This window comes from Rhincodon typus, chromosome 18 (genome assembly GCF_021869965.1).
Source record: "Rhincodon typus isolate 14 chromosome 18, sRhiTyp1.1, whole genome shotgun sequence".
Classification (NCBI taxonomy): Eukaryota; Metazoa; Chordata; class Chondrichthyes; order Orectolobiformes; family Rhincodontidae; genus Rhincodon; species Rhincodon typus.
In genome coordinates this window covers 58,713,170-58,729,679 of record NC_063349.1, presented here as the reverse complement: position 1 = coordinate 58,729,679, position 16,510 = coordinate 58,713,170, and the positions used below count along the sequence as shown (strand labels likewise).

General features: G+C 41.0%; 1 protein-coding gene across 8 annotated transcripts in view; it reads right to left on the bottom strand.

Annotated features, from left to right (window-relative positions):
• The window catches only part of nap1l1 (nucleosome assembly protein 1-like 1), a 164,022-nt gene that overhangs the window by 84,497 nt on the left and 63,015 nt on the right, over window positions 1-16,510 (bottom strand). For all 8 annotated transcript variants that reach the window (XM_048608043.1, XM_048608042.1, XM_048608039.1 and 5 more), the window contains exons 6-9: window positions 12,790-12,929; window positions 3,235-3,380; window positions 3,132-3,151; window positions 1,947-2,069 (exon numbers count right to left, since the gene is read on the bottom strand). In XM_048608043.1, the coding sequence (XP_048464000.1) occupies window positions 1,947-2,069; window positions 3,132-3,151; window positions 3,235-3,380; window positions 12,790-12,929 (429 nt within the window). The remainder of the gene's footprint in view (window positions 1-1,946; window positions 2,070-3,131; window positions 3,152-3,234; window positions 3,381-12,789; window positions 12,930-16,510) is intronic.

Here is a 16,510-nt window from a genome sequence, read left to right as displayed (position 1 = left end):
TAAAAACATCCACCCCAATCAACTTTTGGGAGTTCTTGGCTACTACTGTCAAAATTGGCCTTCCTCCAATTTACAATTTAACTTTTAGCCTCAGTCTATCCTTTTCCATCACTATTTTAAAACTAGTAGAATTATGGTCACTGGCCCCAAAGTGCTCCCCGCATGACACCTCGGTCACTGCCTTATTTCCCCAAGAGTACGTCAAGTTTTGCATCTTCTCTAGTAGCTGCATCCACATACGGAATCAGAAAATGATCTTGTACACATTTAAATTCCTCTCCATCCAAACCCTTAACACTTGGACATTCCCAGTCTATGTTATTATAAGTGCAAGCTAGTAAACATACGGATTAAGACTGATGAGCTGGAAATACAAACAGTAACACTGGTATTTGTTACGGCAATAATGGAGACCTGGCTCCAAAAAAAAGACAAACAGCAAGAATGTGTTTGTGCACAGAATGTGGGTGCTTTTGGCTCAGCCAACATTTGTTGCCCAGAATCAACCACAGAAGGAGTGTGGAGTCACATGCAGGACAGGCCAAGTCAAAAACAGAAGAATTCCTTTATTAACAAACCAGATGGGGCTTTATAACAATCAGCAAACGTTACATGGTTGCCACTGAGCGAGCTTTTAATTCCAGACTTTTACGGAATTCAAATGTCAGCATGTGCCATGGTGGGATTTGAACCGGAGTTGCACAGAACTGTAGGGCTTGTGAATAAACTTTACAATGCATGTAAAGGTTTCTTGTATTGGTGCCTTGACTTCAAAATAAAATTAGAGATTCATCAGAACACTAAACTAAGGCTCTAGATAACCAGTGAAACTACCGTACACCTCAGTGGTTAGCACCGCTGCCTCACAGCGCTAGCAACCCGGGTTCGATTCCACCCTCGGGCGACTGTCTGTGTGGAGTTTGCACGTTCTCCCAGTGTCTGTGGGGATTTCATCCAGGTGCTCCGGTTTCCTCCCACAGTCCAAAGATGTGCAGGTTAGGTAGATTGGCCATGCTCAATTGCCCATAATGTTCAGGGATGTGTAGATTAGGTGGGTTACGGGGGGTGGGGGGTGGGTCTGGGTGGAGTGCTCAGAGGGTCGGTTTGGATTTGTTGAGCCAAAGGGCCTGTTCCCACACTGTAGGGATTCTATGACCTCTCTGCTGCCCCATATACTAAAGTACTAACTGTCCCTGGACGCAAGGTGTTGACCAAGATAAAAAAAGAGGTTGCACTGCAGTTTTAATTGAACAGAGTAAATTATTAGCAAGGGCCTCTCTGTTTTTATGGGGAGGAGACAGGAGGGGTAGAGAGCAGTTAGTGATGCACTAGTCTTCCATATAACCTAATGTTCAACTCAAGCAGCACTTTTGAATGATCATGAAATTGAATAGTACAACATTCACTTCTGTTTAATATCAAATGAAATTGTGTTACTTTATCTGCCCCCAGGCCATGTGGCTAATTATGCAAAATGTCTTTATTAGTGAATTTTAAAAATACTGACAACCTCATTGTTGGGCCTGTGAATCATGTTAATTTAACACTACGTGAAGATTTTTTGAATCGTTAGGGGCATTGACAGCAAAATAAAATTAGAGATTCCCCATGTTGAGAATTTACCACTTTTTTGGGTGAATAGCAGTAGTTAATATCTTCTAGTAAAATTGGTACATCTATTTAAGATCATTCACCATAATCATATCTGTGGCTAGACAGCAATTTTTATTATGCACTGTTACAGATGATTTCCTGTTATATTAGAACAGAGCTTGTAAACCCAAACTCTGCTCTTCTGTGGCACACAATCATTTCTAAACATAATGGACAGTCCAGGTTCATTTTCTCCCCCATACGCTGTTAGCTGAGGACGGCATTCTTGGCAATCCACTAAGATAGCTGTGCATAAATAACTACTTTGACTGAAATTTGGAAAATGGGCTTACATCATCATCGTCATCTTCAATAGCTTCTCCTGTGAAGTACAACACTGCCCGTGGAATGATGCGTTCATGCAAGAAATGACCAATTTCAAAGTCAGCAGCAAGTATTGCCTCTGAATCTTCGTCCTACAATGAGAGAAATTAAAAACCTCAAATTTTCAATAGTCCAACAGTAATGCTAATTTAATCAGATATACAAATTAGGAGCAGACCATTCAAGCTGACTATAGCCGATATGAGTAACCTCAAATCCACTTTCCAACCGACCCTGATACCCTCTGAAATAATTTTTGTCTCTATCTGGATTTAAACAGGCTCCGATTTTTAAAATCCTGGATTTGGATTCTCCCAGAAGTGGAATCACCCTCCGTCAAGACACTAGGTTGTGTGTTTCAACAGTCACCTCTTATTCTTCAGCAGACATAAGCCTAGTCTATTCAATAAGACAATATCCCCATGCCAGGTATTAGTCTAGCAAAGCTTCTTGAACTACCGCCAATGCACTTTCATCCTTCCTTAAATGGAGGTGGCCAATACAGAGTATTCCAAATATAATTTCACTAGCATCCTGTACACCTTAAGCATAACCTCTAATTTTGTACTCAATTCCCTTTGTGGTAAGTGATAACAATTTAAAAAGCTTTTCTCATTTCCTGCAATTACATATAACCTTCTGAGATTCACGCAGGATGGCATCCAGATCCCTCTGCACCTGAGCTCTGCAACCTCTCCATTTAAATAATATGCTTTTTATTCTGCCTATCAAACAGGACTATTCCACTTTTTTTGCAATGTACTCCACATTATTACACAATTTCCCATACCATTTTGTAGTTTCTTTACGACCCCCTCAGAACTTGCTTTCCCACCCATTTTTGTCATCACAAAACGTTAACTTTTATTCCTCAAGGTGAGACAACAATTTAAGAATGTACTCCCTTAAGAATTTTAAATCAATTCAACCAAACCACTTTTCCATTAAATGCCTTACTGTTGTGCAAGGTCTCATTCTGAGTCATTGCCTCAAAACTGGGTTATCTAGTAATCAATTAGCCCCATATAACAAAAGATAAGTATTAAGAAATCCACATTGTCAAAAAGCAATTATACACAACACAATCTTCTACCTGAAGTTACAATATGTTAAAAAATGAAAGATGGCAACTATGCTACTGTAAGTCAACTTACCAGCTCTCCATTCTCTGGAACTGCAAAAGGAGAAGAAAGCAAATTAGAAATTTTACAAAACATTCAAAGATATTCAAATCATTTCAACTCTACTCGTACTTACCTTCAGGGGGTGAAAAGAAATTGAAGAAAGAGTCATTTGGGACAGTCTTTGTAACAGTTCTAACAGTGCCACGACCCTTATGCTTCTGTTTCTTTTTAATGGTTTTCATTGTGATGTTCTTTCCCTTCTTCCAGTCAATCTGGCATCTGAATTGTAAGTTGCAGAAATGTAAAAAAGCATTCTCTATAGTATGCTTTGAAACCAAACATTACAGATGTAAAAATCTACTGCAGTAGGAAAGAAACAGACTTTTTATGTCATTCTTCAATATTGCTGTCAACATTAGGTAGTTCAGGCTACTACCCATGCTCCTTGGCAAATATTGCATATTACTTGCTAGAACATCAAACTGTCTGCTTATTCACTTCATTTAAAATACAACTTTTAATCAGTGATGGGTTGCAACTCAAAACCTAGTGGATAAAGTGAACAATTTTCAACTCTGGGGAAGATGACAAAATGGTGACATCAACAAGCTGACAATCCAGAGGGCCAGGCTACTGGTCAGGTACAGGTTCAAATTCACTGAGCAGCTGATGAAATTTAAATTTAATGAAATAGTCCCCAAGCAGAGAAAATATCCTCACTGCATCTAGTCTGTCAAGCTCTATTAGATTTCTATACATTTCAATCAGATCCCTCCCCTCCATCCTTCTAAACTCTAGTGAACACAGGCCCAGGCAAACCAACCTCTCCTCAAATACAAATCCTGTCACCTCCAGTCACAGCCGAGTGAAACTCCAGTGACAAATATATCATTTTTGAGGGAGGAAGACCAAACTGCATGCAATACTCCAGGTGTGGTCACACTAAGGCTCTGTATTAGACCATGGGATATAGGAACAGAATGAGGCCATTTGACCCATCATGTCTACTCCACTATTCTATCAAGGCCAAGACATTTCTCAACCTCATTCTCCTGCTCATAACCCGCAATCCCCTTACTAATCAAGAACCCCTCTCTGTCTTAAAACACACAAGGACTTGGCCTCCACAGCCCTCCTGCAATTAGTTCCACAGATTCACCACTCTCTGGCTGAAGAAATTCCTCATCCCCATTCTAAACAGTCATTCCTTCATTTGGAGGCTGTGTTCTCTGGTTCTAGTCTCTTCTACTACTGGAAACATCTTCACATCCACTTGATCCAGGCCCCTCAGTATTCGTAAAGTTTCAATGAGATCCCTTGCCATTCTTCTAAACTCTATCTAGTACTCACCCAGAGTCTTCAACCACTACTCATGTGACAAGCCCTGCACCTCCAGGATCATTCTTGTAAACCTCCTCTGGACCACCTCCAATGCCAGCACATCCTCGTTCTTTAGATACAAGGGCCAAAACTACTCAATATTCCAAATGTGGTCACACCAAAATCTTATACAGCCTCAGTAATACACCTTTGCTCTTGCATTCTAGCTCCTTTGAAATGAATGCTAACAATGCATTTGCCTTCCTAACTGCCAAGTGAACCTGCATGTTAACTTTAAGAGAATCCTGAACTAGGATTCCCAAGTTCCTTTGTGCTTCAGAAATCTGTAGCGTTTTCCTATTTACCCTCTATCACCCAAGTGCATAACCTCTCATTTTCCTACATTGTATTCCAACTGACACTTCTTGCCCACTCTCCTAGACTGTCCAAATTCTTCTGCAGCCGCCCTGCTTCCTCAGCACTACCTATCTATAGTAGCCTACAGAACAGAGGAGCAGACTCAATGGGCCAAATGGCCTAAATCTGCTCCTGTAAAAGTTATGGCCCCTCCACCTATAACTGCATTAAGACATCCCCAAATCTGAACTCAAATGCTCTTGCAATGAAGAGCAACATAGCATTGTTGCACTTGTCTAATTTCATTAATTGGTACACCCAAATCCCAATATATCACCACTTAAATAGTCAGTTTTTCACACTAAGTGTACCACTTCATGTTTAGCTACGTTGTATTGCATCCATGTGTATGAGCATTTGCTTTGTCCCATCCTATGCTTTCTAAACATTGTTATCACATCTTTTACAATAGACTCCAACATATTCCCCAATACTGATGTTACGCTAACTGGTCTGTAATTCTTTTTTCATCTCCCTGGACCCCCTTCCCCCTTTAAATAATGGGGTTACATTTGCCACTTTCCAATCTGTAGGAACTGCTTCAGACTATGGAATTTTGGAAGATGACCAGTAATACATCCAGTATTGAGGCCATTTCCTAGGATACTCTGGGATGTAAATCAGACTGTGGGGATTTGCCAGCCTTTAACCCCATTAATTTCTCCAGCATCATTTTCTTACTCTGAATCATATGGCATGGAAACCGGCTCTTCAGCACAACTTGGCCATGCCAAACAGGTTTTCTAAAATGAACTAGTTCCATTTTCCTGTGTTTGGTCCATATCCCACTAAACCTTTCCTATGCATGTACTGGCCCAAATGCCTTTTAAGTGCTGTAACCGTTCCAGCGTCTACTACTTCCTCTGGCAGCTTGCACCATCCTCTGAAAAAGTTGCCCCTCAGGTCCATTTTAAAATGTTTCCTCTCTCACCTTAAACCTATGCCCTCTAGTTCTAGACTCCTCTATCCTTTCAATTCTGCATTTTTGCTAGACCCACTGTTCCCTAATATTTATGGGGAGATTATGTGTCCCCTCTTTGGTGAGCAAAGAACCAAAGTATGCTTTTAATTCTTCTGCCATTTCTTTGGCCTCCCATTATAATTACTCCTGGCTTTCAACTGTAAAGGATGTACATTTGTCTTTGCTAACCTTTTCTCTTCATATATACAGAGAAGCTTTTACAGTGTTTTTGTCCTCTACAATTTTACCCATACTTGAAATTTTCTTAGTTTTGACCAATCGTTTTGTTTCTTTTGCTGAATTCTAAATGCTCCCAATGCTCAGGCCTGCTACCATTTTTTCCTGGCAATTTTATATGTCGCCTGTTTAGGTTTAATTCTATCCCTAAATTATTTCTTAAGACATAGATGAGACATCTTCCTTTAATTTTTGCATCAAATAGGAACAAATAATTGTTGCAATTCATGCACGTTGCTTAGTGTAAAGTTCCCTAATCCATCCTTGCCAATTCACACCTTTCACCCTTGTAGCTCCCTTTATTTAGATTAAGGACCCCAGCTTTGGATTTAACTACTTCAACCTCTACCTTAGTGAAGGAGTTCTTTAATATTACAGCTCCTCTTCCCCAAAGGATGATGCATGGGTGAGGAAGAGAGAAGGCCAAGAGTTAGAACAATTCTGGGATTTTGAGATCGTGAAAAACTCATCTCAGTAATGGTCACCATGACAGTTTCACTGAGAGTTATAAAACCCGTCTTATTCACCAAGTGCCTGTTGGAGAAAAAAAAAACTACTTTCCTTACCCACTCAAGCCTGTAACTCCAGACCCAACAGCAGTAAGGTTGCCTATTAACTGTCCTCTAATTGCCACTGAGTTCAAGGGCAATTAGAGATAGGTATCAAATATCAGCCTGGCCAGTCTAAATTTCAAAAATTATTTCCACTAAAGAATTAATTCCATATTGGGGGTTGCTCAATTTTGCTGAATGAATGTTTAACGAGTGATGCAATAGTATGGGTTCATATCCTGCACCAGCTAAGGTTATTGTGAACGATTCTCCTTCTCAACCTCTATCCCTTGCCCGTTGCATGGTGACCCTCAGGTTAGACCACTAGTCATTTCTCCATAATGAGAACACACATCCGTATGGTGACTTCACCTTTTACCATTCTACATTAGGAACAAATGCAGACCTAAAGGATTACAACAGAAATAGATCAAAGTAGCAAGTTAGCCAATGACCGGTGACCCACTTTCCCCAGGCAGCACAGCCACTATGGTAGGAGGCAGAAAGCACATGAAGCAAATATATACCGATGATCACTTGTTAGAAAAACCAAACTTTACACTGTAAATAAAAATAAAGGTGCTGGAAAAGCTCAGGTCTGGCAGCATCTGTGAAACAAAAAAAAAACCAGAGTTAACATTTCGGGTCCAGTGACCCTTCCTCAGAAACTTTACACTGTAAAGTCAAGTGAGTTTCAGACTCCCACCACCATCAATAAGAAAACAATTCCTCATATCCTGCTCCTTCCCTTAAATCTATGCCTGGGTCACTGATCCCTCAATCAAGGACACAGTTTCTTCCTGTCTATGCTAATTTTAAAAAAAAATCATTTACATGCCATGGGCATTGTTGGCTGAGCCAGTACTTATTGCCCATCCCTAACTGTCTCGAATGCACTTAAACATCAACCCTATTGCTGTGGGTCTAGAGTCACATGTAGGCCAGACCAGGTAAGGAGGGTAGTTTCCTCCCCCAAAAGACATTACTGAACCTGATGTGTTTTACCCTACAATTGACAATCGTTTCATGGTCATCATTAGAATCTTGTTTCCAGGTTTTCTTTAAAAGTTGAGTTTAAAATCTTATTTATATCCCTTGATTTTATACATCACAATCATGCCCACCCCAGTCCCCTTTGCTCCAAGGAAAACAACCCCAGCCTGCCCAATCTTTCTTCATAACTCAAACACTCCAGCCCAGGCAACATTCTGGTAAATCTCCTCTGCATCCTCTCCAGTACAATTACATCCCTCCCATAATGCAGAATACAGAACTGCACACAATATTCTAACGTTAATCTAACCAACTTTTTATACAATTCCAACATAACACTAAGTGCTGAAACAGAATTTAACAGTGGGCAGGTCAAGGAAGGTGGTCCTTACTTTAACCCAGTGACGGTGAAAGATGGTGCTGCACTCAGAGGATAACACAGAGACGGTGCACCCGCATTTCTGCAGCCATTTCCCTATTATGTGAGGGAGGTTGTGGGTTTGAAAGGTGCTGCCAAAAGATGCTTGGAGAACTACTGCAGTGCATCTTGTAAATGGTACACACAGCTGCCTTTGTCCATCCGTGGAGGGCGGAGTGAATTTTGAGAGTGGTGGATATGGTGCCAACCAACAAACAGAAATCCAAAGATTCTTAGATAGCATCTTCTAAACCTATGACCATTCCTATCTAGACGGTGAATGGCTGCAGATAAGTGGGAACACCATCACCTGCAAGTTCCTCTCCAAGCCACTCCGTCCTGACTTGGAAATAAACTGCCGTTCCTTCAGCGTCACTAAGTAAAGATCCTGAAATCCGATCTTTAACAGTTGTGGGTTTACCCATACCAAATGGACTGCAGTGGTGAAAAAGGCAGCTGATAACTATCTGCTCAAGGGCAACTAAGGATAGCCAATGAATACCCTGCCAGCGACAGCCACATCCCACAAACTGAGGTCAGTTGGTTGGTTGGTTTTGAGCGAAGAGAGTGATGTCAACAGCATGGGTTCAATTCCCGCATTGGCCAATGTCACCATGAAAATCCTACCTTCTCAACCTGACTCTCGCCTGAGGCATGGTGACCCTTAGATTAACCAGTCATCACTCACTCACGAGAAAGCAGCACTATGATCCTCTGGACTATGCAACTTCACCTTTTTAATTTCTTTGCAATTAATGAATCATTCATTGCAGTGTTGATGTCCTGTTCCATCACTTAGGTGATGTTTGAGACTAGACTGAGAGCAGTCAGATTCAATTTGTATACATGGGCAAGTTTCTACATTGTTGGATAGATGTTGTAATGCTGGAACAGAGGCATGCCTAGTTCTGGAGCACAAGTCTTCAGTACTATTGACAGATGAGGAAGAATTTCTTTAGTCTTGTGAACCTGTGGAATTCTCTCCCACAGGGAAGCTGCTAGGACCAGTTCATGAGGTACATTCAAAAGGAAGCTGAGCACGGCCCTTGCAGCTAATAGGGTCAAGGGGTATGAAGAGCAAGTAGGAATGGGATACTGAGTTTACATGATCAGCTATGATCATATTGAATGGTGGAGCAGGCTCAAAGGGCCAAATGGCCCACTCCCACACCTATTTTCTATGAGATCTTCCGAGTTGTCACACCAATTTGTTTTTGTGAATGGATTCACTTTCTTCTATGAGTTAACAGCTGTTTTACCCATTTGAAACTTGCTGACGACAGAGTAATTTTGGGCTATTTTACTGTTTTGGACATGGGCCAAACTTGTGGTTAATGTGTGATACAATAAAGTTACACTTCTTCCTTCTCTTTGAATAAAGGGATTGTTTGTTTTTGAATATGTTATCACATTGTCATTTATAACTGCATTATAATCATGTAAAGGCTGAAACTTTGTTTTATTTTCTACTTTATTTTTGATTGCACAAAGGACTGAGGAAGGAATTGCTGTAGTTTAAAACCAAGTTAGTGAAAACCATCGTGAAATACGTTATCATGCTCAGCAAGCTTTAAACCCTCTAGGAAAGGTTCCAAAGCAAATAGGACATATAAAAGGCAAATGTCACAAATCAACAGAGTTTTGGCCAATCTCCATGTAATTTAAGCAGTGTAAATTGGCAGCCATGTAGCAAGGATGTGCTCAGAAGATGACATCCTCAGGGTCCGAATGCACAATAGCAACAAGCTCAAGTCAGAGGCCTTTCACCATATCAGAAGATTTGAGCCATGAAGAGTTACAAAGTGGACTCATTAGGAAATGAATATTCAACAAAGTTTGTTGAGTTAGATAGGAAGATAGGAACAGCTTTTTGCTTAAAAAGCCATGAAAAGTACACATATACATGATCATATGTATAGGGGTGAGTTGACAAGGTAACTATCAGGTTTAGAAGCAGAGATTGCCTTGGAAAGGCTATGACTTAATGTGAGTGGAATATAGAAGAAAGGAAGGGAGAGAGCAACATTGCAGTCAAGATCTCCTGCCTATACTGAAGATGAACAACAGTGAACTAGCTGTGTTGAGAAGCCAGGCTATCTGCTGTAATTCAGAGTACCACATTCACGTCCTCATTCTCTTACAAGTCTGAATTCAAACAGAGGTCTTGGGTTCCATCTAGTGTCCAAAGTCAGCCAGTGCAAGTAGACCAACCTCTCACTAAATGAAGACTGATCAATTTAACATTAATTACCATTAAAAGAAAATGTACCTTGGTTTTAAGTTATTTAATATGCTAATGCAAGAATTCAGCTACATATAAAGCAGTTAGCAATATTTCGATTAAGAGGGTACAGGACTGTGTTTTAATTTTCTTTGCAATGGAAGGTCTCACTCCAGTTTTAACAGATTCCTACAGAAAATTAAATGCTTCACTGATAGTAGCCCTGATTTTAAGTGAAGACACCTTATAACTATCCTATCTTTTGTTCCAATCCAAGTGGATGCTCAAAATTGATTAAAAGAAGTGCCAAAAGGTGTTGAACCTTTTCTGCTGTGTTTCACATATTCAGTCATACAGCGCAGAAAATGTCTTTTGGCCCATCAAGACTACACCAACAGAACTACCATTAAAGGCAAACTAATCCTAATTTCTGACATTTATACAATATTCTTGAATGTTATGATATTTCAAGTTCTTTCAAGTATTCTTTTAAAGGTTTAAGGTTTCAGCGTCCACTACCTACCCAGGCAGTGCTATCCAGATTCCCACTACCCGAGTAGGGAAAAAAAAATTAATTCCCCTACCCACAAATCTCCAGCCCCTTACCCTAAAATTTTGTCCCCTCATGATTGACCCCTCAACCAAGGAGAACAGGTGTTCCATACTCACCCTGTCCATACCCCTCAATCATGTCCCCCTCAGTCTTCTCTGCTCTAAACAGAGCAATCCAAGCCTATCTAGTCTCTCCTTAAAGCTCAATTTCTCCATCCAGGCAACATCTTGGTGAACCTCCTCCATATCCCGAGTGCTATCACATCCTTCCTGTAGTGAGGTGACCAAAACTACTCTAGCTGTGGCATGACCAACCCCAACATTATCTCCTTGCTCTCATACTCTATGCCACGACAGATGAAAGCAAGTATCCCCCACACGTCTTCCTAAATATCCTTTGGACGTGCTCTGGAGTCAGGAATCCGAATAATTTAACCCAATATCCCCAAGTTCCTGAGCTACCCAATGTCCTGCCTTTCATTAAATATTCCCTCATTTTGGAGTAGATTTGTAGCTCGGGTTGTGGGTGTTAAGGTTGGTTGGCTCGCCGAGCTAGTTTGTTGTTCCGCAGACGTTTCGTTACCACGCTGCGTAACATCATTACTGCAGCCTCCGATGAAGCATCAGTGTTTTCCCACCTGGTTTTTAAACTCGAGTCTGTTGAGCTAGATTGCCTCATTTCCGGTTTTCCTTCATAGTGGAGTGTATATGGGGTCGAGTTCTAGGTGTTTATTAATGGCTTTCTTTGTGGAGTGCCAGGCTTCTAGGAATTCCCGTGCCTGTCTCTGCTTAGCTTGTCCCAGGATTTTGGTGTTGTCCCAGTTGAATTGGTGGTTCTCCTTGTCCATGTGGATTGAGATGAGTGAGTATTGGTCGTGTCTTTTTGTTGGTGTTCATGTACTCTTGTTGTTAGTTTCCTTCCTGTTTGTCCGATGTAGTGTTTCTCAGTCTCTGCAGGGGATCTTGACTCCCTCATTTTATTTCTTCTTCCAAAGTGCATCACCTTGCACTTATCAAGGTTATATACCATTTGCCATTGGCCTGCCCATCTGACCAACCCATCTACATTTTCCTGCAACCTACAACTATCTTCTTCACTATTAGCCACCCTACCAATCTTGACACCCTTGCTTAATATTCCTCCAACATTTTCATCTCTCTCATTTATGTATATAACAAATAAGGGTCCCAGTACTGATCCTTATGGTACACCACTGGACACCAGCCTTCAGTCACTCAAACTGCCTTCTAGTACTATTCTTTGAACTGTTACTAAGCCAGTTTCTGATCCATCTCGCCAAGTTCCCCTCAATTCCACATCTTTTTCTTCTACGTGGGGCCTTGTCAAAAGCTTTGCTAAAAATCTATATAAACTACATCAACTGAATTACCATCCACACACGATCACATTTTTGTAAAATTCTAATGAATTTATTAGGGATGACTGCTCTCTGACAAAGCCATGCTAGCTATCCTTAATTAAACCACGCCTTTCCAAGTGAATATTAAGTTCTGAAGAAGAGAATTTCTCCAGTAGTTTCCTACTGCTGACAGACTCACTAGTCTGTAATTTCCTGGCTAATCTCTACCACCCATCTGAACAAGTGGAACCACAGTGGCTGTCCTCCAGTCCTCTGGCTCATCGTGTGGCCAGAGAGGAACCAAAAATTTGTCAGAGTCCCTGCAATTTCCTGGATCACTTCCTTCAGCGGGCTGGGACGCAATTCATCCATGCCAGGAGTTTGACAGTTTTTAAGTTTGTCAGAGCCTCCAATACCTCCTCATTTCTTATGTCAAACTGTGCACTTTCTTCACAATCCCTTTTCCTGAATTCAGTAGAACTCCATTCTTATTGTATTCATATCTTTGCATCTGGCTGAGGAAAAGAAGTCTGATAGCTCAGTACCCTTTCCACTGGAACAATTCTTCCAGGTTTTGAATTCAAGACAGCAAAGATGTATCAGCTACAACTTTTGTTAATCTTAACATATTTCACACAAGTTAAAAAGCCTGCTTACCCTGTGCATCCCATAATTTCTGGTCCATCAAAAGAGAAAGGGTCTGACTCATCAGGCTGTGACCTCATTTTGTACGTCTTTGTGAGTATTTCATTTGTGAAATATTCATTTGGCTCAAATTTAAATTCCAAAGTAAAACTCTAAAAAGAAAAACATACACAAGCAATAAGCCAAAACAGCATCAGTATGTTATTAACCAAAGATGACCATTTTAAATGGAAGCACTGCAATGTGGATGAAGCCAAGAGTTCCTGTGCACAACAAATCATTTTGGAATATACTCAAATTCCATTTAGCATCTCTGTGGAACACACAGTGTATTTCATTAAATGGCTTACAGCATTACAAGTTAGCATAAATACCTTTGTGCAGCGGGTTAAGAATTCTTTCAGCAAAAAACTTTTCTGACTGAAACAACTTAAGAGCATAATTTTTAGTTGTTTAGGGCTTTAGAACATGATTAAAGTTCTGAACAAAGTGGTATTATGCAATCCAGTGCTTAAAACAAATGAAGACCTGGGATATCTTTGAAATGCTCTGCACTGATGATTGAATGAACTGACTCAAACTTGCATAAATACCAGTGATATTAATTTAGCAGACGGAGATCAAGTTATGTGAAAGATCCATGCTGATCTCTTGAAATAAACTGCATTTAGTCATAACCACCCACAATACTGAAGCATTACTATAAACCATCCATTAACTCAGCTCTGTTGTACATTAATTCTTTGGTGTTCAGCAAGGGGAGATGCAGGTGGATGCAGATTCTACTTCCAACTATTGCACGATATGTGCAATACCAGCAAGATCAACTGGCAAAGTGACAGTGCAGATCCCGGTACCAAATGACGTTAAATGACTAATTCCTGGGATGGCAGGACAGATATGAAGACAGACTGGATGAGTCACAACTATACAGAGCTTAGAAGAATAAAAGGGAGATGTCACCGAAACCTACAACATTCTAACAGGACTAGACAGCATAAACATAGGAAGGATGTTCCTGACAACAGGCACCAGAACCAGGGATCACAGTTTAAGGGATAGTAGGAACTGCAGATGCTGGAGAATCTGAGGTAACAGGGAGGTAATCACAGTTTAAGGAAATGGTGTAGGCCATTTAGGATTGAGACAGGAGAAATTTCTGTACCCAGAATGGTGAATGTCTTTGAAATTCTCTGCCACAGAAAATGGTCCATGCTAAAACACGTTTTTAAGGACGTAGAGACACTTCTTAGGATTAAGGGATCAAAGGATACGGGGAAAAAACACGATCAGGGTACTGGATTACAATGATTAACCATGATCATGCTGAATGGCAGAGCAGGCTTGAAGGGCAGAATGACCTGCTCCTATTTTGTGTGTTTCTGGTCAATGTCAACACTCAATGTTGATACTAAGGGAGTCAGTGATGGTAACACCATTGAATGTCAAGGGGCGGCAGCTAGATATCTTTTATTGGAGATAGTCAATGCCTGGCATGTGTGGCTTGAATGTTTCTTGCCCATCTTGAACATCCCCACTTCTGACATTGTGATGGAGGGAAGGCCATTGATGAAGCAGATCAAAATGGGGAGACACTTTGGGGTGCTCCAGTGCAGAGGGATCTGGGCATCCTTGTTCATGAGTCACAGAAAACTAGCATGCAGGTACAGCAGATAATAAAACAAGCAAATGAAATGTTGGCTTTTATAGCTAAAGGAATAGAATATAAAAGTAAGGGAGTATTGTTGCAACTATACAAGGCATTGATTAGACCACACCTGGAGCACTGTCCTCAGTTTTGGTTCCCTTATTCCAAGAAAGATGTAGTGGTACTGGAGGTGGCTCAGAGCTTCACTAAATTGATCCCAGAGATAAGGAGTTTGTTGTATGAAGAGAGATTAACAGTTTAGGCCTATACTTTCTATAATTTAGAAGAATGAGGGGAGATCAAATTAAGGTCTTCAAAATGATAGAACATATAGATAAAATAGACGTGGAGTGGATGCTTCCTCTTGTGGGGCATCCTAGGATGACGGGTCATAGTGTTAGGATATGGGGTAGAAAATTTAAAACATCATTGAGGAGAAACGACTTCTCCCAAAAGGTTGAGAATCTGGGGAATTCACTATCCCAAAGAGCAGTGGATGCTGGGACAGTGAGTAAATTTAAGGAGGAGTTACAGATTTTTAATTGGTAATGGGTTGAAGGAGCATACCAGTCATCATTGAACGGCAGAGTAGACTTCGATGGGCCAAATGGCGGAATTCTGCCTCTACATTTTGTGAACGTATGAAGATGGTTGAGCCGAGGACACTACCCTGAGGAACTCTTGCAGAAACGTCCCAAAGCTGAGATGCAACAACCACAATTTTTGTGCCAAATACGACATAAGCCAGCAGAGTTTTCTCATTGATTCCAGTTCTGCTAAGGCTCCTTGATGTCACATTCAGTCAAATGCAGCCTCGACATCAAGGGCAGCCACTCTCACCTCACTCTGGAATTCAGTCTTTTATGTACATTTAAACCAAGACTATAGTGACCTCAGCAGTTGAGTGAATTCAAAGCTAGCACTGGCAGGCAAGTTATTGCTGAGCAAGTACTGTTTAATATAACACATTCCAGCAAATTACTGGTGACTGAGAGCAGACTGATGGAGCAGTAATTAGTTGGATCATATGCCAGCATTGAAACTGGACTGGAATAGGGGTGTGGTAAATTCTGGAGCATAATTCTTTAGTACATTGCTGGAAAGTTGTCAAGGATCCCAGTTTTTGTATTATCTAGAGCTTTGAACGGTTTCTTGATTTCAGGTGGGGTGAATCAAATTGACTAAAACCTCTGATGCTGGAGACCTCTGGCAGGGGCAAAAATGGATCACCCACTCAGCATTTCCACTGAAGGATGCCGAAAATATATTTTTTTTTGCACTGATGAACTAGAGTCCAAAAGGTGCCTTATGTTTAATATTTCTTGGATGGGTCATGGAAAAATTGATTTCTTTCAAGTTTTGTGGAACGAGAACATTACAGCGCAGTACAGGCCTTCGGCCCTCGTTGTTGCGCCGACCTGTGAAACCAATCTGAAGCCCATCTAACCTAAACTATTCCATTATCATCCATATGTTTATCCAATGACCATTTAAATGCCCTTAAAGTTGGCGAGTCTACTATTTTTGCAGGCAGGGCATTCCACGCCCTTACTACTCTCTGAGTAAAGAACCTACCTCTGACATCTGTCCTATATCTATCACCCCTCAATTTAAAGCTATGTCCTCTCGTGCTAGCCATCACCATCTGAGGAAAAAGGCTCCCGCTGTTCACCCTATCTAATCCTCTGATCATCTTGTATGTCTCTATGAAGTCACTTCTTAACCACCTTCTCTCTAACGAAAACAGCCTCAAGTCCCTCAGCCTTTCCTCATAAGACCTTCCCTCCATACCAGGCAACATCCTGGTAAATCTCTTCTGCACCCTTTCCAATGCTTCCACATCCTTCCTATAATGCGGTGACCAGAACTGTACGCAATACTCCAAGTGCGGCTGCACCAGAGTTTTGTACAGCTGCAACGTGACCTCTTGGCTCTGAAACTCAATCCCTCTACCAATAAAACCTAACACACCGTACATCTTCTTAACAACCCTATCAACCTGGGTGGCAACTTTCAGTGATCTATGCACATGGACACAGAGATCTCTCTGCTCATCCACACTACCAAGAATCTTACCATTAGCCC